Source organism: Gamsiella multidivaricata (genome assembly GCF_025024155.1).
Source record: "Gamsiella multidivaricata strain RSA 2152 chromosome Unknown BC939scaffold_26, whole genome shotgun sequence".
In the NCBI taxonomy this organism is placed as follows: Eukaryota; Fungi; Mortierellomycota; class Mortierellomycetes; order Mortierellales; family Mortierellaceae; genus Gamsiella; species Gamsiella multidivaricata.
This window is the reverse complement of record NW_026251734.1, coordinates 35935-54527: the sequence shown is the minus strand read 5'-3', so window position 1 is coordinate 54527 and position 18593 is coordinate 35935. Positions and strand designations below refer to the sequence as shown.

The 18593-nt window shown below is 48.0% G+C and overlaps 9 protein-coding genes across 9 annotated transcripts; 6 read left to right on the top strand and 3 right to left on the bottom strand.

Moving 5' to 3' along the window:
• Nucleotides 1-417: 417 nt before the first annotated feature.
• On the bottom strand, nt 418-3031 carry BC939DRAFT_476345 (uncharacterized protein; the record flags this gene model as incomplete). The annotated part of the gene is made up of 7 exons (XM_051558581.1): nt 418-495; nt 579-689; nt 772-1289; nt 1389-1769; nt 1853-2051; nt 2146-2212; nt 2307-3031. The coding sequence occupies 7 exons, from the start codon at nt 3029-3031 to the stop codon at nt 418-420; spliced, it is 2079 nt and encodes a 692-aa protein (XP_051413040.1).
• Nucleotides 3032-3484: 453 nt separating this feature from the next.
• On the top strand, nt 3485-4217 carry BC939DRAFT_130362 (uncharacterized protein). Its single transcript, XM_051550063.1, has one exon. The coding sequence runs from the start codon at nt 3614-3616 to the stop codon at nt 4094-4096; it is 483 nt and encodes a 160-aa protein (XP_051413039.1). The 5' UTR covers nt 3485-3613; the 3' UTR covers nt 4097-4217.
• Nucleotides 3908-5937, top strand: BC939DRAFT_130331 (ADP-ribosylation factor-like protein 8B). Its single transcript, XM_051550062.1, has 6 exons — nt 3908-4193; nt 4332-4400; nt 4902-5008; nt 5105-5152; nt 5380-5541; nt 5649-5937. The coding sequence occupies exons 1-6, from the start codon at nt 4140-4142 to the stop codon at nt 5761-5763; spliced, it is 555 nt and encodes a 184-aa protein (XP_051413038.1). The 5' UTR covers nt 3908-4139; the 3' UTR covers nt 5764-5937.
• Nucleotide 5938: 1 nt separating this feature from the next.
• Nucleotides 5939-8324, bottom strand: BC939DRAFT_130373 (MBOAT, membrane-bound O-acyltransferase family-domain-containing protein). Its single transcript, XM_051550064.1, has 6 exons — nt 7995-8324; nt 7801-7865; nt 7325-7705; nt 6945-7220; nt 6330-6851; nt 5939-6241 (listed from the first exon to the last, which is right to left on the bottom strand). Exons 1-6 carry the CDS (start codon nt 8266-8268, stop codon nt 5987-5989), a joined length of 1773 nt encoding a protein of 590 aa, XP_051413037.1. The 5' UTR covers nt 8269-8324; the 3' UTR covers nt 5939-5986.
• A 588-nt stretch (nt 8325-8912) lies between these two features.
• BC939DRAFT_502352 (homoserine dehydrogenase-domain-containing protein) lies at nt 8913-10191 on the top strand (the record flags this gene model as incomplete). Its single annotated transcript, XM_051560277.1, has 3 exons — nt 8913-9530; nt 9639-9922; nt 10017-10191. 3 exons carry the CDS (start codon nt 8913-8915, stop codon nt 10189-10191), a joined length of 1077 nt encoding a protein of 358 aa, XP_051413036.1.
• Nucleotides 10192-10532: 341 nt separating this feature from the next.
• On the bottom strand, nt 10533-12033 carry BC939DRAFT_502351 (uncharacterized protein; the record flags this gene model as incomplete). Its single annotated transcript, XM_051560276.1, has 3 exons — nt 10533-11092; nt 11191-11715; nt 11820-12033. 3 exons carry the CDS (start codon nt 12031-12033, stop codon nt 10533-10535), a joined length of 1299 nt encoding a protein of 432 aa, XP_051413035.1.
• A 984-nt stretch (nt 12034-13017) lies between these two features.
• On the top strand, nt 13018-14520 carry BC939DRAFT_396338 (Phosphotyrosyl phosphatase activator; the record flags this gene model as incomplete). The annotated part of the gene is made up of 5 exons (XM_051552285.1): nt 13018-13194; nt 13295-13423; nt 13524-13735; nt 13813-14038; nt 14140-14520. The coding sequence occupies 5 exons, from the start codon at nt 13018-13020 to the stop codon at nt 14518-14520; spliced, it is 1125 nt and encodes a 374-aa protein (XP_051413034.1).
• Nucleotides 14521-15150: 630 nt separating this feature from the next.
• On the top strand, nt 15151-15684 carry BC939DRAFT_384988 (CCAAT binding transcription factor component; the record flags this gene model as incomplete). The annotated part of the gene is made up of 3 exons (XM_051551798.1): nt 15151-15267; nt 15399-15481; nt 15588-15684. Coding segments are annotated over 3 exons (297 nt in total), but the record flags the coding sequence as incomplete, so codon positions are not given.
• Nucleotides 15685-16215: 531 nt separating this feature from the next.
• BC939DRAFT_130297 (vesicle transport protein) lies at nt 16216-18020 on the top strand. Its single transcript, XM_051550061.1, has 5 exons — nt 16216-16456; nt 16581-16672; nt 17116-17294; nt 17384-17465; nt 17766-18020. The coding sequence occupies exons 1-5, from the start codon at nt 16435-16437 to the stop codon at nt 17802-17804; spliced, it is 414 nt and encodes a 137-aa protein (XP_051413032.1). The 5' UTR covers nt 16216-16434; the 3' UTR covers nt 17805-18020.
• Nucleotides 18021-18593: the final 573 nt, after the last annotated feature.

Sequence of the window (18593 nt, the reverse complement as noted above, 5' to 3'; positions counted from 1 at the left end):
TGATACATTTGACTTCCAGATCGAGGGCACCAAGCAAAAGAACAAAGAGGACATGGCGCGCAAGGAAGAAGAGATCCGCCAGATGTTTGTTCAAAAGGTCAAGGACAAGGAGGCCGAGTTGCGTGAGCGCGAGGAGAAGCTGAATGCGAAGAAGGCTGAGATGGTCGCAGAGCTGGAACAGTATCGCGCCGTGATCGAGGCCGAGCAGCGCGAGCTCGATGAGGTTGTGACCCTGGCGCGCAGTGGAACCATCTCAAAAAGTTCGAGCAAGCTGTTCAAGGCCAAATAGACTACATGGCATGAGGACTCCTGGAAGGTTTATTCCAGTATCACGAGGATGGGATATTTTTTACAGCATAATATACATGTGGAAATTCTTAATAGTACTGGCGGCAGGTCCCCAGCTTCGTATTTCACCTAGAGTAAAGCTGCGTGTCTGTTCATCAATCGTTCCAATTCTTCTAAATGATACCGTCGCGTGCCAATGTCCTTGCGCTATTCAGGGTTTGTAATAGCAAATTAGGATTAAACTAGTGCCAAATGACATGGACGCGTTACACATCTCTCTTTCATCCTACCATGGCAAAAGTAACACTCCTGTAAAGATTCGCAGCGCATTCTTTGAAGTCTTCATGGTCTGGCGTGATGTTGATAATGGACAGTGTCGATATAGTGAGACCCTTGACAGTCTATTCACGATAGGAGGAAATGGTTTGCGCCATTTAGTGTCTGAGTCAACATCGCGTGCATCAAACGTGCAACGGTACTTACTGCTTTATTGCGAGCCTCAATCGACTTTGTGCTTGACGAGGATAAGGATGGCGAGGATGATGGTAGCGTGGTATTCGTCGAAGGCAATTCTGCACGTATAGATTCAGGCCCAAGTAGCTTCCTCCTGAGACCTTCTGTCGTGAGATCCAATGGTTGCTGTGGGGCCCGGGAGGGACTCTTCAAGTGGCGGATACCTTTTCTAGGCGCTTTTGGTGTAGTACTGCTGCTGAGGGTACGTGATATGGTAGCCAATTGCAGCTTGCTCCCAGCGGCAGAGTCCATGCTCCGATGCCGCGCAAGGGCATTCAACGATCGGGCAGAGCTGTCCTTGCTCGTAACGCCTACTCTATCCAGTGTCTGCGAGCGCGACAAAATCCTGTCACTCGGGATGTCTTTAGGGTTCGAGGGCGCTCCAGAAAGCAATGAAGTATTGGGAGGTGGTAAAACTGTATATGGCGACCAAGATTTGCTCCGCTCGAGAGCCATCAGTAGTTCGGTGTCCTGTTGCGAGGATCCATCTAAAGTTCATAAAGTATGGATAAGTATGGTCTGCGAGCTAGGGCGTACCAGGTGAATATGTTGCATCAAACATAGAATACACAGCTTGATAGCAGTACCTTTGTCAACCTCCATGTCGAAAGCAGAGACCCAGTCGGATTCATATCCAGTCTCCTGCTCGTTGTCGCATCCGTTCATGATGCTGTTCTTAACTGGGTCTTCATACTGAATATATGTCTCGGGATCTTCCGATAACGTGTGATGGTCCAACTGTACGTCTTCCGCCTCCTGCTTCAGGCGATCCAACGAGCGGACATTCAGCAGCACCACTTCCAAAAACTTTTCATGATCCACGAGTGGGTATGCGTAAAAGCACATGGTGCGGAGGCGCCCATTACTCTCCAGGCTGTCCTGTTCCTGATCATTATCCACAAGTACCCCATAAACCAAGAACATTGATGTTTCCTGGTATATCTTTCGCCTATGATCGTCGCAAGTGTCTATGCAAGCAATCCATTGGCGTGAGTGCGGTCAAACAAGGCATTGACAAAAGAGCGAAATATTACCAGCAAAAAGCGCTTACCTGTCGCGGTCTTTGAGACACCAGACGCTTCTTCCTGAGTAGATGGTTGCAAAAAAGGATTATCGTCTTGCTTTGCAAGGTTTGATAGCATGCCTTTCCTCTTCGTGTTTGAACCTGACTTGGAAGCAAGCCTCAGTAGCAGTCCGATCTGTCCTACAGCCTGCCCATCGTTTTCACAGTAGCGCATTTCCATGTCCATCTGATAAGTGAAATATATATTAGCCATGGGTCTGGTGTCAGCGTTGGGCCGAACAAGACAACATCAGTTTCTACCACAATCCCTTGCCACCTACAATGTCATCGCGATCAAATATTTCACTCAGGAATTGGGCAGAGGTCTTGCTCTCCGGAGAAACGAATCTACAAATGGAAGAGTAAAAGCGACAGGATTAGTGCTTTATGAATTGAATCTTGCGGAGTAAAACATATCAATGTCGGATACGTCTGCACATACACACGGCATGGTTCTGGGCACCCGGGCATTAGTAGCGAGAATGGAAAGTTGCTCAGGCTGATCTTGGCGATAACATGCATCTCTGTGTTCTCCTTCATCATCTGCTTCTCCTCTAAAATCGACGGCGTTGAATCTGATATATCGGACGCGTGTTGAGACTTGGGCATGGCGAATGTAATGTCCGGAAGCTCAGTGACATTTGGCTTTAGCTTTGTCCCATCTCGTCCTTGGAATACAATCTGCTGTCGGTTATCCAAGCTGGCTTTCTTTAGGAATCCAGGTGTTCTTCTAGAGGATGATGATAAGGATGTTGCTGAAGTGACGGGTTCAAACGACGGTAATATCCAGGAGCCCTTCCAGACAAGTTCCCAAGCCGGTGTTGCATCCATCTCTTCGCTCTCACGGACGTTAGGTCCTGCGCTCGCAAAATAGTCTTCCTGTAGCGAGGCAGCGTTTGTTGGCGACGAAGACGGGGGAGCATTGTCAGATGAGACAATTTCCTGTGCTCCTTCAGATATCTCCGTCAATGACGGTTCATGTTGTGGTTGCTTGAATGAAGATGGTGCTAGTCGATCATCACTCTCAGGCACTGGAAATCGGTGGTTTAGCGATGTGAAAAGGCGCTTGTTGGAGGGTTTCTTCTTTCTGAATGAAAAAGGGTTCTCCTCGTCGAAATATTCTTGTTGGCGAATAACTGTGCTTGGTGGTTCATCTTGATGCTCCATGCTGATGCCGTCCAAGCCGGTGAATGTCTGGTTCCGTAGTCAGCCTTGTCCAGGAAGACTTTTTTCAGCGTCCTCTTGTAGTAGACTAGTTTTGGTGTGGGAGTGAAGAAGTTGTTGGTTCTGTGCTGTAAAGAAGCACTCTGTATCAAGTTGGTGGCAACGGCGCTTTGAGACAACAAAATAAATATGGAAAGTCACATCAAGCGCGTTTCTGAAAAATGATACGCGACGCGTCTATGATAGGGCTCCATCTTCATATGGGCTGCTTGGGCAAGAGATATCAGTATCTCAGTTGCGCATATTCGAATGCGTCTCTAAACTGAAAGCTGAAGAAACAAATGCGGCTCGTTTGACGCGTTTGGCCTTCAATGGGGGACCTATGCGGTAGTAAACATTGTTATGGTATTGTCGAATCCATCTATGATCTATTCGCATCTTTCTACAATGCAGTATGATCTACACGATCTATACCTCTTCTACTCCTTTGCCATTACGCAAATCGATACACAAAGAGGGCGTGGATCAGAGATGGTGTAAAATGTTGTTGTGTGCTTCGCAGGCCACAGAATAGAATTAACTATCATGTTGACACAGACTGGGAGCGCGGCACAGCTTATCTTCGATGAATACTGTGAAGAGTCCATCGTCGTTACTACGTCGAGTCCAAAGGACGCAGCATTGCAGGCAGAATACAGCTATCCATGCGATGACTGTTGTACCATTATACCAATTGGGTTGGGAGGAGTTGAAATGGCCCTCACTGCTTTGTCCCACGGGAGCGGTTTATTGCATATGCTCTTTTTTCTTTGTTTTCTTGCACAAGGTCAAGTCAAGCACATTTTGGGAAAGGATTCTACCCACTCCCTCCTTTTTCTTTTTCTTTGTCACTTTTTTTTTCTCCTTTGTGCTCACCTCCACTCCACTTCCCAGCCCTTCCTCCCTTCCTTCAAGCTGAACATCAGTTCCATCGGACCATCATCCCTTCTCTCCTCCCTCTCTTCCTCTTATTCATCACACCACCACCACCCGCGGCAACTTACTCTCAAAACACACTTTTCACACTAACACTACAGCTGTCCAAGGAAGGATCGACTGCATTTCTTTTGCCATGGCGTCCTTCATTCAGTCCCTCCTCGACTGGCTTCGTGGCCTCTTTTTCAAGGTACGCCAACCCCCGCCACTGTTATCACACCATTTTCTCTTCCGTCGCGACTTTCGACTTCGCTACGATATATGTATATGTGTGCCACACTTCAAGCAGCGCTAACTAGTTCTTCGCACTACTTTGCATCGCCCACAGACCGAGATGGAGTTGACACTGGTCGGATTGCAAAACAGCGGCAAGACAACTTTGGTCAATGTCATTGCTGTAAGTATCATGAGCTATTGTTCTTTGTTGTTTGGCCTTGAAAGGAAGCTTTGTGTCCGTTTTTTGGACTACATAGGACGCAGAGAGCAGAATTGGCAGAATGGAACCAAAAGAGCTCTCCCAGGACGTCAACAGTAAACAAGGATAGGGCTCAACGTCGCAATGGCCATCCATGGATAATAGACACAACCTCAACCGTCGATGTCATACACTTCGTGGACAAAAAAACAGCAGCATTCAGGGGAGGGGGGGGGGGAATGATGCGGAACAATAGTCATCAACAGGGGGGAACAGCCGAAGGATAAGGGTCGGAGACTGCATGCTCGTGACTATGCCTGCTCCTTTGTCTCCCCATGGACTTTGTTTCTATCAACGGCTCAATCGACTCAGGTTTCTCATGGCGGAGATTTCCAACGCTAAACTAAGCAAAGTTTCGACCTCACTTTCCTAACAGCTGCTTTGTACTCTCTCTGCTCTGTCCTGCTCTGCGATAACAACTAGTCCGGACAGTATTCCGAAGACATGATCCCCACAGTGGGCTTCAATATGCGCAAGGTCACCAAGGGAAATGTGACAATGAAGCTGTGGGATATCGGTGGACAGCCCAGGTAGGCATTCCTTAGGTCTTTCGCCTCGTAAATGTCTTGAGCTGATATTCATGGACCAATTCTCTTTTTGACCAAACGCTGTTTTCTTTTCTGTAGGTTCCGGAGCATGTGGGAGAGATACTGCCGAGGTGTAAATGCCATAGTGTAAGCTCACTAATGACTCTTGCGTTTGCAGGTGTGGAGGGGGGACAAGATGATGACATTGAGGAAGTGTTTAGCGAGAAACTTTCTCGCGTGTGATTGGCGTTTTTTTAGTTTTCCCGTTGCTGTTACACAACATCAAGTCAAGGAGGCAACGAACTTTTACAAGCGCTGCGGATAGCAGCAAGGATACTCTGACGCTAACATTTCCATTGTTGAACGGCCTTTAGGTTTGTCATCGATTCTGCAGACCATGATAAGCTGGACGCAGCCAGGACAGAGCTCCGTAACTTACTGGACAAGCCTCAGCTGGCCAATATCCCCGTTCTTGTCCTCGGAAATAAGAATGATTTGCCTGGCGCACTCACGGTCGAGCAGATTATCGAAGTCATGTAAGTGGAGGTTGAAAACTAGGGGAAGCCGGCGCTGATCGTATTTCATTTGCATAGCCGCAGCTCTTGACATTTTCTCTATTCAATTTGATGGCGAAATACGATAGGAACTTGAAACAGATCGCCAGCCGCGAGGTATCCTGTTATTCCATCTCTGCCAAGAATCAGGTCAACATCGATATCACGCTCCAGTGGCTGACCAAGAAGGGCAAGGGAAAGTAAGCGATGGAGCTCTTTTTTCAGCAGCCGAACGCGAGCCCAAGGGACCCGACAAAAGGAAATCGTTGATCTATGCGCTCGATATACATACATTCACCTATACATTACACCCACAGCACTCGTTAAGAAGTAAAAAAAAAAAGCAAACTAGCAAACTCATAGCAACAGATGTAAAAACAATTTGTACTGCTCTGTAATTCTAGAAAAGATATGGGTGCGTAGTTTTCTAACAATTCAAAAAGATGCCTCGCCGCTTCTCAGCCTCACGGACCTCAAACTGGATCTGTGCGCAAACAAAAATGGCCCCACAGCAACCTAGCATGGTCATCCAGCCATGGACAGATGCGAACAAGTCCAAGATCATGTGCTTGACACCCTCCAGACCTATACAGAATCCGACAAGATTGGCAATCATCATCAGCAGAATGTTGCCCACTGCTCCGAGCGCACATAGGTGGCGATAATATGGCCAGGATCCCCACTAAGAGTACGCACAGGGAATAAATGATCCATGGTTAGCCGCCATCGCAAAATATCAGTCGCCATATATTTTAATGCATATGTCTCACCTTTTGTTTGGTAAAAACGCGTCCAGCAATGATCTCTGGCAGGATGAACAGCGAAATGAGCCAGCCCCATGCGAGAAGTCTCAGTTGGATATCATGCCAGATCGCAACAAACGTAAACACGACCCAGATGTTATACATCGCGTAGCGCGTTCCTCCTAGGGGCACATAGACGTAGCGGATGATCCACAGATTGAAGCTTTTGTGCCAGCTTCTCCAGAAGCCCAAGGCGGAATAGTTGTTGATCACACATCGGATCATGTTCTCAGGCGCCTCGATTCCATCCAGCAAAGCCCATAGTCGGAAGAACCTCCAGATAATTAAAAGCTTTAGCCAGATCAGCACCAGATTAAAGAGGCCGATCATGCAGATCTGGAGGATGGGGTCGTCATCCCAGGCTTGGCGCTTGCTGATCGCAACCATATACATGTAGTGGTTGGTAAACTCCATGATAAGGAGCGCAAAAATGAAGCGGCCTATCCACATGCCTAGCGCCTTGATCGGGATCGTCTTCGGGTACCGCAACTATTAGTGCAGATCGTTAGGGCCGATGTCAATTTGATCCGCACGTCGATAGGCCTGTAGAAAAAGCTTGTCAGCCAATGATTCGGCACATACCTGTGAGATAAAGTCGTTAAAGGTCATAATGGGGCCGGCAATGTAGAGTGGCGCATACAACGCATAGGCAAGATAGTAGATGAAGCAGTAATCCTCTGCCAAGGCAGGAATCGACACACGGTCTTTGTCATTATTAGGCGCCCTATCGCGGTCTTCCATCAGAATCTCGCGAGGCGCGTTGAACGACCAAAAGTAGTCGAGGTTGAAGGAGACAAGGCGCAGCATTGTGAAGTTAAAGTTGACATCCCACCGCCTATTCATGCCTTTGTTCTCATCCTACCACAAAAGATACGGAAATAGGAACGTATGTATCAGTTATCGATAAGCCAGGTAAGCCAACTGAGCACTGAAAAATAGCATTCCATTAGCCCTTGACTTACCAACCAAGCAAGAGAATCATGAAGGTCTGCAAAGTTATATCCGCCATATCCCTCGTTCAAAAACAGGACCGCCAGATTGAAGCCCCATGTCGCCACAGGCATCCATCTAGCGCCCCTTCCAATCTTGGCAATAACATAGTTCGTAGTGACGATCGCCCCGATCTTGATAATACTGTTGCCATACATAAAGTACAGATATATGAGGGAGAAGCTCAAAAAGAAATAGGTTCGGTATAGTGGCTGCTGAGGGTTCTTGAGCGCCATTGTCGAGGGAACAAAGATGGATCGGAAGAGATGGCTGAGTGGGATGTAGATGCAGACGACGGCGACTAATATTGGGAGGTTGTTGCGGAACCCTGCGTACTGCCCATCGCTGTTGTCCTGCATGAAGTAGGGGCAGCGTTTGATCGAGCGTTAGAAAGCGCTGCTTGCTTCTATCGTGTGCTTCCGCACTAAAAATTCCTTGTCCTACATACCACCTTGTAGCCAAAGAAGCCATCTGAGAGCAGGTCTTTGTATTTTTCATAGTTCGGGTTGTCCTCTACAAACGAAAATCATTTCTCCGTGGCAAGTGAAGTTGATTCAATGAGGGGAGAGTTTCAGTTAGCCACTGCTTCTAAGGATTGGTAGCTTAAAGAGTAGCAATTGATCTTGTTTCTGAAAGGTGTACCTGAGCTGGCCTCATGTGCAGTCCGGAACATGTAGGGTATACAGAATGCAAAAACCAGGTAATAGAAATAAAATTCCTTTGTGTTCCAGAGCGATGGTTGTGTGGTCCGGTCTTGTGCACGCTTGGAGTATTTATTGGTGGAGATGGGTTCATGATGATTGTGTGCAGTGTCCGCCTGTCCGACGAATGCAGAGTGGTCCTTACTGCTGTGATGAGAGTCATCCTGCCGAGAGTTGATGTCGAGTAAATGATGGTGCTCATGCTCCTGTGGCATCTTGAAGTAAAGGGGGGATGTCGTTTGGTGTGAGATGAATGATGGGAATGATGCAGAATTGCAAAAGAGATGAAATCGTTTAAGCTTTCGTACCTTGTTTAAATTTAGCATCTTCCGCAAAATTGGTGGCAAAGAATCCTCAGGGCAACCCTACCACGAGCTCCATAGTGCCGCCAATTGATACACACACATATCATACCTTGAATGATTCAGCGATAAGTCAATGGATATTTTGGTGCAAGTAGGCAGTTCAATAGACGCTAGTGCATTGTCATATCCTGTCAGTCATAGCTACTATTGACCTTAACAGGTGTTGCGCGCTATGTGTGTGTGAAATAGGATCAATTGCTTCAGAAAGAAGGCAACGGATGCGGCTGGGCAATCGGTCGCACAGCCGTAGTTTGGCTCGATTTTTTTTTCGCGTTTCGAAGACGCGTCTGGGGTAGCCTGCAGCCCTTCCGCCGGACGGGGTCCTTGGAGTCGCACCATTACAAGTCACGTATGATTCTATGATTCATAGTTCTTTCTTTTTTTCTTTTTTTTCCCCGCTCACCTTATCTCACGTTCTTCCTTCCATACTTTCTCGTCCACTCCACTTCTCTCCACCTCTCCTCCGTCTCCTCCACTAAATCACTCTTATTACCATGGTTGTTAACGTTGCTATTGTCGGTGTCGGCCTTGTCGGCTCAGAGTTCATTCGCCAGGTGCTCGCCACCCAGTCCAAGAAGATCGCCGTCATTGCCGTCGCCAACTCTCGCCAAATGCTTACTTCGACCCAACCCTTGACCGCCTCCTGGAAGGATGAGTTGGCTGCAAGTGGAGCCACGAAGCCCTTTACCCTCGATGCCTTCACTGCCTCCTTGGCTGCCTCTAAGGCTTCTCACCCCACCGTTGTCTTGGACTGCACCTCGAACGAGACTGTAGCGGCCTACTACCCAACCTGGCTGGAGGCTGGATTCCATGTGGTGACTCCCAACAAGAAGGCATTCTCGGGTGATTTGGCACTGTACAAGAAGATCAAGGAGTTGAGTAGCCAACCTGGATCGCCTCTTGTCTACCATGAGTCCACCGTTGGCGCTGGTCTTCCTGTCATCAACACTCTGAACGATTTGGTCAACACTGGCGACAAAATCGTCAAGATCGAGGGTATTTTCTCCGGCACCTTGTCCTACATCTTCAACAATTTTTCCACACTTGATGCCTCAGCCAAGCCTGTCAAATTCTCTGAAGTCGTCTCTGTTGCCAAGGAGCTTGGATACACAGTAAGTCCTTCGTTGCTGCATGCTCGAGAGAATCGCACCATTTTGATATGGGCAACATGGACATCTTTTTTATTTACTCCTACTCCATATTGTTTGTTTGTCAACTAGGAACCCGATCCCCGTGACGATTTGAACGGCATGGACGTAGCCCGCAAGGTCATTATTCTGGGCCGCGTCGCAGGTCTGGACCTGACCCAGGAAACTGTTCAGGTCGAGAACATCGTCCCCGAATTGCTCCGCAATGCCTCGCCCCAGGATTTCATGTCAAAGTTGCCCGAATTCGACGCTCATTTTGAAAAGTTGAACCAGGAAGCCGTTCAGAACCAACAGGTCCTTCGTTATGTCGGACTTGTCGATCCTGTGAACGGAAAGAGCAGCGTCACCCTTGCCAGGTAACTTATTTTATTTTATTTTATTTTTCGCAGTGATCCGGTCACGGAATGTTGACTTCTAATAATGTCGATTCTACATTATTGACTACAATAGATACCCTGCCAACCATCCCTTTGCCTCGTTGAAGGGAAGCGACAACATCATTGCCTTCACTACAGAGCGTTTCCCTAGTCCCTTGATCATTCAGGGATCCGGAGCCGGTGCTGCTGTCACTGCCTTTGGCATCCATTCTGATATTCTCAAGATTGCGGAGCGTACTCAGCACTAAAGTGCGCCTTATATTGTTTATCCTTCGCGAATCGAATATAATAACATACACATACTCAAAGCACTTTGTCTGGATGTGGACTATGAACTAAGAGTGAGTATTATTACAGCTGTACAAATGATACATATGCAAAGCAAAGCAAAACAAAGCAAAGCAGGGAGGATGTTAAGATCGGGTTTCAATGCGATCAAGTCGTGAAGAAGGGGGAGAGGGGCTTAATGGTCGCAGGCGCGCTATGAAAAGTGTAAGCTGCGAGTATGAAGGTGCCAACAAAAAAAAAAAAGAATCGTAGGCGCGAATATGTACAGACGGCAGTGTTTTCGCCAGTCATTGTTCAAAGCTCAAAGTTCAAACGCAAAGTCCGAAAACGGCGCCTCGACCTTCTTTTCGTCCTCCAAATCACCCAGTCCAATGGCATCGTTGAACTTTTTCGTCGGTTTGTCGGAGTCATCCTTCTTTCTCCCGGGTACATTATGTTTGCGACCTCCGAAAATATCGTCCTCATCTTCACTCAGTGAATCTTCGGACGCGTCGAGCTCAAAGAAAAAGCCATCAAACGGCGGTCGAGTTTTGCTTTCATCCTCCAAATCCTTGATTCCGAAGCGACGGCCTCCTTTCGGGTGGACTGTATCCTCATCATCGCTCCATGTAACATCAAGATGACCGTCTGGGGTGACTGTTGACTTTGGCATAGGAGCCTTATCATCCTCCTGCTTCTGCTCCTGTTCGTCTTTTTCCTCATCTGACTGTGCAGGCGAGGGGGGCCGTCTGATCTTTGCGGGCTCCATTGATGGAAGCCCAAGCTCAAAGTCTTCGATAGAGTGAACATGATAAGCCAGTGCTGAGGGAACCGTTGATAGCGCCAATGGATCGAGCTCGAATTCAGGGTCATATGGCTGCTCTGTAGGAAACAAAAAAAAAACCAGGAACAAGTGGTGAATAACAATGACAAACGATTAGTGGCAAAGTTAATGTCATTTGACAAGCGTCCAAAATTACCTTCAACAGGCGGTGGGCAGTACTCGATATCCCAGTTTTCATCGTCGTTTGGTAATGCCCGTCGCTTAGTTTCGGCTTCAGCTTGTCCAACTACAACCTTATCATGGCTTTCGACTGCCCTCTGGATCGACAGAAGGGTTGTAGCAGATTCAATTGGTGCCGCCTTGGCAAGGGCGACCATTGGTTTGACTCTGCTGCCATTGTCGCTATTGTCTCGGCTGTTGGAATTGACAATGATGTTGTCATTTGTTTCCTGAGTGACCGACTCGTCATCTTTGTGAACGACCAACCTGGTCTTGGCAGATCCCCGCTTGGTGAGTGAGCGACGTCTGGACTCCGTATTGATAGGGGTGCTAAGAGCAGAACTTGTGTTGCCACTATTGCTGTTTGTGTTGTTGCTTTCGAGAGCAGCGCTAAATGTGCGCGTCAGAGTACTCTTCTTCTTTGCAGTCGTGTCTTTGCTGTTGTTGTCGAGTGTTGAAGACAGCTGTTGATGGTTTGTCTTCGTTCTCAGTACGCCTTGAGCTAAAGACCATGAGTGACAGGCCGTACCAGTTAGTTTTACATTTATTGACACAGAAGGCTCAATACTGTTCGTAGCGTTTGAAAGAATGGACGCAGCCATTTACCTGTGGGAGAGTTGAGCGCCAGGGCCGATGGCTTACCCTGCAGCGAAGGTGTTTTAGTGAGATTTACCTTGAGTCCCTGCTGCTTTGCTGAGGGTGTGCGACTACCGACAAAAGAGGCTTGCTTGACCAAGGTCGCTGTGGCAGCGCGTGCGGCAGAATCAGCGGCGATGTCGTTCTCCTTGTCCACGACCCTTCCTGCTTGATTTGGATACATTGAGCCGTAAAAGAGTTGGCTGAAGGGAGCGAGTCTAAATGAAGGAAAGAGTGCTGCTGCTGCTGCTGCTGCTGTTGCTGAGGAGGAGGGTGGGATGGGTGTTGTTGTGCTGTGTTGTATTGTGTTGTATTATGTTGATGAAGAGGAGCGAAGATTGTGTCTTCAACCGCCTGGGGCTTGGACTTCTCTTTTTTGAGTTTTCTCGAATGTCAGTCGAGTTGAATTGAATGCATCTTCTTCCCGTCCCATTCGTTCCCTTCCCTTCCCTCCCTTCCCCCTTCCCCAAACCACATACGCGCCATGGCTGAGTCCGATGTCAAGCACTCCTTTGCCGAGAGTGACTCCCTTGAGACGGCCACCAGCTTTCTAACCCCCTCGACGAACCCTGCCATCCCCTCCTCAGGCAGACACTCGATCGACTTTAGCGACAAGGCACCCCAGGTCATGGAGTGGACCAACACCATCGCCAAGGAAAGCAATCAGATCCCTCCTACCTCCACCTCAGAACTGGACCAAGAACACAGCCAAGACTCCGGTGCCCTCACTCCAACGTCCTCTACACAGCACGACGCCGACCTGGAGGAGCTCCACAAACTTACTCCAACCCTAGTCGAGATCCCCGCCCCTGATATCCCCAACCTGCAGAACCTCACACTCGCGTCCTCGTCCACAAATCCCTCATATCTTTCCACAAAGCCCTACAGCATTAGTGGACATTATGCCCGTGGATTAGACTTGCCCTTGTCGGCGGTTCCCTCGCCACCGTCATCTATCATTGCAGAGCCGCCTTCACCCACACTTTCTCACGCCTCACTAAAGATGGGAACCACGTACTCGTCAACGTCCTCGAACGCGGGTGAGGAACCTGAGCAGGACGCTGAGATGGAGTTGAATCCCACAGCTGTCGCTCAGCCAATGGACCAGGACCACGAAGCTGAGAATATCACTAGCAGCACCAGCAGCAATCCCGCCGTGGCTCAACCCATGGATCAGGATCAGAAACCAGGGGAGTTTGTTGTTCCTCGAAAGGAGATTCTGACCAAGGAGGATCTGGAGCTCTTCCATGCCTCACCAACCTATGCCAACCTGTTCGAGTTCTTGGAGGCGTTGAACGAGAGCGTGGTTGGTGTTGTCAGCACTGCGGACTGCTATGAGAGTGAGGTACTGTTTGTTGATCTGGAAGTTGATGTTGCTTGTGAGTAGCTTATTTCCATCATTACTATTCTGACAGGGTTTTTATTCTTGGTTTCAACATATCCAGGTCGTAAAGGGCATGCTGGAGACGCTTGATCTTGTCAACGATGTCACAGAGGAATATCCCCCAGAGACTGGACATGAGAGTCGATTCGGCAACCCTGCATTCCGCAAGTTTTATGATCAAGTTTGTTTGGTGAGTGACAACTTTGACGACAGTAACTGGATGACGGACTATCCGTATCAAGTTGGTAATGCCTGACGCTTTTTCTTTTTTGTGTCACATCCCTCAATAGTCTGCTCCAGAGTGGATGGAGAAGCTGGTCACGCCCAAAGAGGCTGTCCCTGAGGTGACAAAGTACTTTGTGGAGTGCTGGGGCAATCGAAAGAGAATCGACTATGGAACAGGGCACGAGGCTAGTTTCTTGGCTTGGCTGTACTGCTTCGACAAACTGGGGCTGATCAAGCAGGAGGACTACAAAGCCGTTGTGATCAAGGTGTTTTTCAAGTATGCAGAGAGCGATTGTCGTGGGATATCTATGCGAAACATTAGATATCCATGACTAACAAACATTTTTATGATAGGTATATTGAAGTGATGAGGAATTTACAATTCGCGTACTGGTTGGAGCCAGCAGGATCGCATGGTGTCTGGGGTCTGGACGACTATCACTTCTTGCCTTTCTTGTTTGGTTCGGCACAATTGAGAGGACACAAGTACATCCGACCAAAATCGATCCACGATAACGACATCGTCTCAGAATTCGCAAAGGACTACATGTACCTGTCGTGTGTGAAATTCATCAACTCGGTATGTGTTTTCTCCTTCGTTGTCTTCCCTCAATTCTGGCTTCGGAAAAAGATTATGCGATTATTATGCTGAATATGATACGGTCATCTTGACACTACTAGGTCAAGACGGCTTCGTTGAGATGGCACTCGCCTATGCTGGATGATATCAGCGCTGTCAAGACCTGGGAGAAGGTCAACTCGGGCATGATCAAGATGTACAAGGCCGAGGTCTTTGGCAAGTTGCCGATCATGCAGCACTTCCTCTTTGGCTCGTTGCTGCCGTTCAAGGGACAGAGCGACACTCGTATCCTGGACGAGGACGAGGAAGAGGCAGGCGTGGAGGGTCATTCACACGTGCATGCCTTTGGTCAAGAATTCCCAACATGCTGTGGCATGAAGATTCCGAGTGCGATTGCTGCAGCGGCTGCGTCTGGTGCATCGGGAGACAGATCACTTCCTGGCGTGCCCTCGAACGGCGCAAGGAGATTGCCATTTGACTAAGGGACGAGGACCGCGCACGCATACCTAACCTGCCCCCCATATGCAGTTCACCCAGCGTATCTGTCCCATCTATTCACATACAATAAAGTATCTAAGGTTCCTCGGTAAAGTCAGAGATTAGGTAACGCTCGATGAGAAAGGACCTCAGTGTCCAAGAGTCCGAAACTTGTTCTGGTAGTTGCTTGTGTAAGTGTCACGAGTGGACTGCCGCTTTTGAAGCTCGACTCTGTTTTCCCGCCAATTTTTCTGAATCCGTCTCGGACGGGGGAGTTTTGGGTTGTGTGACCCTTTCTGTCCTGTACCCACGACTTTTTCTGGCCCACCACCCCTTCCTTACTCCTCTTTCTGTCTTTCTCTTCTCTCACTCCATCCAACCACAAGAAAGGACACTGATTGTCTTTTTTTTTTTTTCTATCAAAGGAATCTATGTCGCACCAAAGACAGGCCTCGAGCGGATCATCCTACGATCCAGCAGCAGCAGCTCCGCAGTACTATCAGCAACAACGAAATCAGCAGCAACAATATAATATCGTACCACCGATAGGTCATGCTGCACCACCTCCACCCCTGCAGCACCGCCATGACCCTGCGCTGGCACATCAGCAACCACTGCAACCGGCCCACATGCACCTGTTGCAGTCCTTTTGGATAAACCAGATGCATGAGATCGAGAATGTCCCCCAAGACTACAAGCTACATCATCTGCCACTCGCTCGCATTAAGAAGGTCATGAAGACAGACGAGGACGTCAAGGTATGTGCTGTGGACTAACTGTGTTTGTTTATTTGCTGACACGCTTGCATACATGCTTGCTGATGCATGTTGTCGACTGCACTTTTACCGTTCCTGACTGATACAAGTGCCTCTAACTGATACAGGCAAAAATGATTTCAGCAGAAGCGCCCATGATCTTTGACAAGGGCTGCGAGATATTTATTACCGAGCTGACCATACGAGCATGGTAAGAGTCTACTCTATGATCCCATACATATGTGCTGTACCACACAGCCGAGAACATCAGGTATAAATGAACTCTGCCTCAAACTTTTTTTTTCAACTCTGCGTAGGATCCACGCTGAAGAGAACAAGCGGAGGACATTGCAGCGCAGCGATATCGCGGCAGCGATCACCAAGACAGACATGTTTGATTTCCTGATCGACATTGTACCCCGCGAGGAATACAAGATGGCGAAGGAACCCAAGGGCCATCCAAATCCTGCTGCAACCGCTGCTGCTGTGGAACATCGACGCAGTCAGGAATCCTTTCCGCCGATGGGATCCAGTGCTGGTGCGCCTGTCCCTGGCAGTATAAACCCTGGTGGATTCGAAGGATACGGATATCCCTATGCGGTCATCGAAAATGGATCGTTTGCTATGGTATGTGCGACATCCAGGGATAAAGAGAGTATAATTCTGCGGCTGTTTAGTGGCGAATCCTCACAGCGCGACGTTTCGTCCTTTCTAATGACGCGATAGGGTGCTGGCGAAGCGATGAATCCCTATCAACAACAACAACAGCAGCAGCAACAGCTTCAATTGCAGTACATGGGAGCCCAGATGGCACAGCAGGGACACCAGCAGCCTCAATCGCAGCGGTACGATTTCCAACCTCAACAACAGCAGCCCCCATCGCATGACAATGAAAGTAATGGCTCGTCCCACCCGTCGCAGCTGCCGTCAGCCGCCTGGTAGAACTGCTGCCCCGCAGCTGAGATCCTACCACACCTCTTATGATATCCTTGCACCTTGCTTTAATAAACTCGTTCGCTGAGAGCGAAACACGTCACTTTGAATTTCAACGGCCAAGTTTCATTTCCGAGTATAGAAGGCGGTTGATCAGCTCCTCTTTCCACACACGCCTCTTTCTCATCATCATCACGCACTCTCATCAACTCATACTCCTGGACATCAATCATGTGGCTCTCAGATACTCAGAGTAAGCATACAGCGGAACGACAGGGCCAAAGTTTACAAAGGAGCGCCTTCAAAACTGGATACGCGATGAATAAAATACTCATCTCACTTCGTGCCCATCAACCCGTCTTCTTCCATCGCAATAGAGATCGGCGTTGGCTTGACCGCGTTTGGACTATTCTTCATGCTTATGGGCGTCATGATGTTCTTTGATGGAGGGCTTTTGGCTATTGGAAACGTAAGCGTACAATGCGCAGTGCGGACTCTGATTGTCTGACTATGAATGGATATGGATCAATGCCAAGGAGCATGACATGGATACTCATCCTGACAGGATAAGGACTACGACATGACGCACAGCACAGCAGTAGAAACTACAGTGGCATCCAGCCAGAATTGCGCGCGGCGCAGGATACTGAGGATCATGCCCGATCCTGTCTCTTGCATCAAACCCATACGACCCTCAACTCCTTATGGTGCATCCCAAAAGGCTGACATGGTGTTCAGATAAGACACTCATGACACAAGGACCTTACATCCAAGAATGATGTATTCGACCAGCATGACCTTCATTTCGACTGGTGCACCGCACAAGACTACTATGGAATCCACATGGGGCAATTATGGAACAAAGAACTTACCCAATCCTTGCGTCATCTATCCTGGGTTCATTCGTACTAGATCTTGTTCCTGGCGGGACTTACACTTGTCATTGGAACGCAAAAGACAATATATTTCTTTGCCCGTCCTCAAAAAATGCGCGGGACGATCTGCTTTTTTGGAGGAATTCTTCTGGTTTTTATCAAGTGGCCCATCATAGGCGTTATTGTCGAGTTTGTGGGATTCATCAATCTTTTTGGGTAAGGGGCTTCTTTATGAATGTGTGTTTTTGATATTGCAGGGGTTCGATCATGAACATTGGTCTCATTTTTTTTCTATATGATACTAGCGACTTTTTCCCGGTGATTATCGGCTTCTTGAGGAGACTGCCGGTCATTGGAAACGTGCTGAGTGCACCAGGAATCTCCAAGGTACGCATGTCTATTTTAGCTGCTCAGTCATCGAAAACACGCGACGGACTATTTGGACGGCTATATCATCGGCCCATATTTCTCATCATGCGTCTTCCATACATCTTTTATGACGCTTTATGATGGAGACAGTACCTTCCCGCTCCTCAGGACCCATAAAGCGTCGTACGAGTCTTTTCTTTTCTATATTTTTTTTTTTTTTTTTTTTTTTTGGTAACAATGTTATTTCCGTCCGCTGCATTCTTTATTTTGATGTTCAACCATTAACGGACGTTATTCTTCCCTAATCGATTGAAATAGATTGTGGATCGTATGAGTGGCCAAAGGCTGCCTGTCTAATTTTTAGCGCGTTTTTTTACATACATTCATACGTTTACTATCTGCAATACCCTCATTAATGAAGAACGTGTAAACTTGCTTGTATTTTGGACCGCGTCCATTTGTCTATTTGTGAGCCAATATCGATATGCGGTGTGAGATGTGAAGAAAGGGTAGCGCGTTTGGGTAACTGAGATGAAAAATAAAAACACCCTAAACATTGTTATACAAAGTAAAGACGAAAAATGAATACCACGTTCACTTTCTACCTTTCAGAACACAAGTGTTCCTTTTTTTTGGGCTTTATACTTTTTGTGCAACCATGGGAACAGGCACCCATCGTTGTTCGCCAACATGGAAAATCAAGGTTTTTTTTTTTATTTTATTTCGGCCAGGTCCAAAAGACCTTTTTCTTTTCTGAAAGAGATTCCCACAGCGCCCTTGCAACACGACGGAAAGACAAAGAAAGCGTCGTTCCCGCTGAGATATGATCCTCATGCGGTTTTATTTCCTCTCTTGTGAGTCTAGAGCAACAAAAAAAAAGAGGGAGACGAAATGTTCGCACGTAAATATGCCGGTCTCATCTGAATAGCCCGGGAAAAAAAGGTACAGCGCGATAAGGTACGAGTGGCGATGATCGATGATGGCGGACTGCATGGACGGGACTCACACGCACGCCTGTTCATGGGGAGAAAATGTACTAGGTCAGGACAAACGGGGGGAAGGAGGGAGATGTTGCTTCGGTACCAGGCAATGCGTCTCGTCTATTTCGGAGTTAACCCAGCAAGCTGATTGAAGGAAAGCACAGAG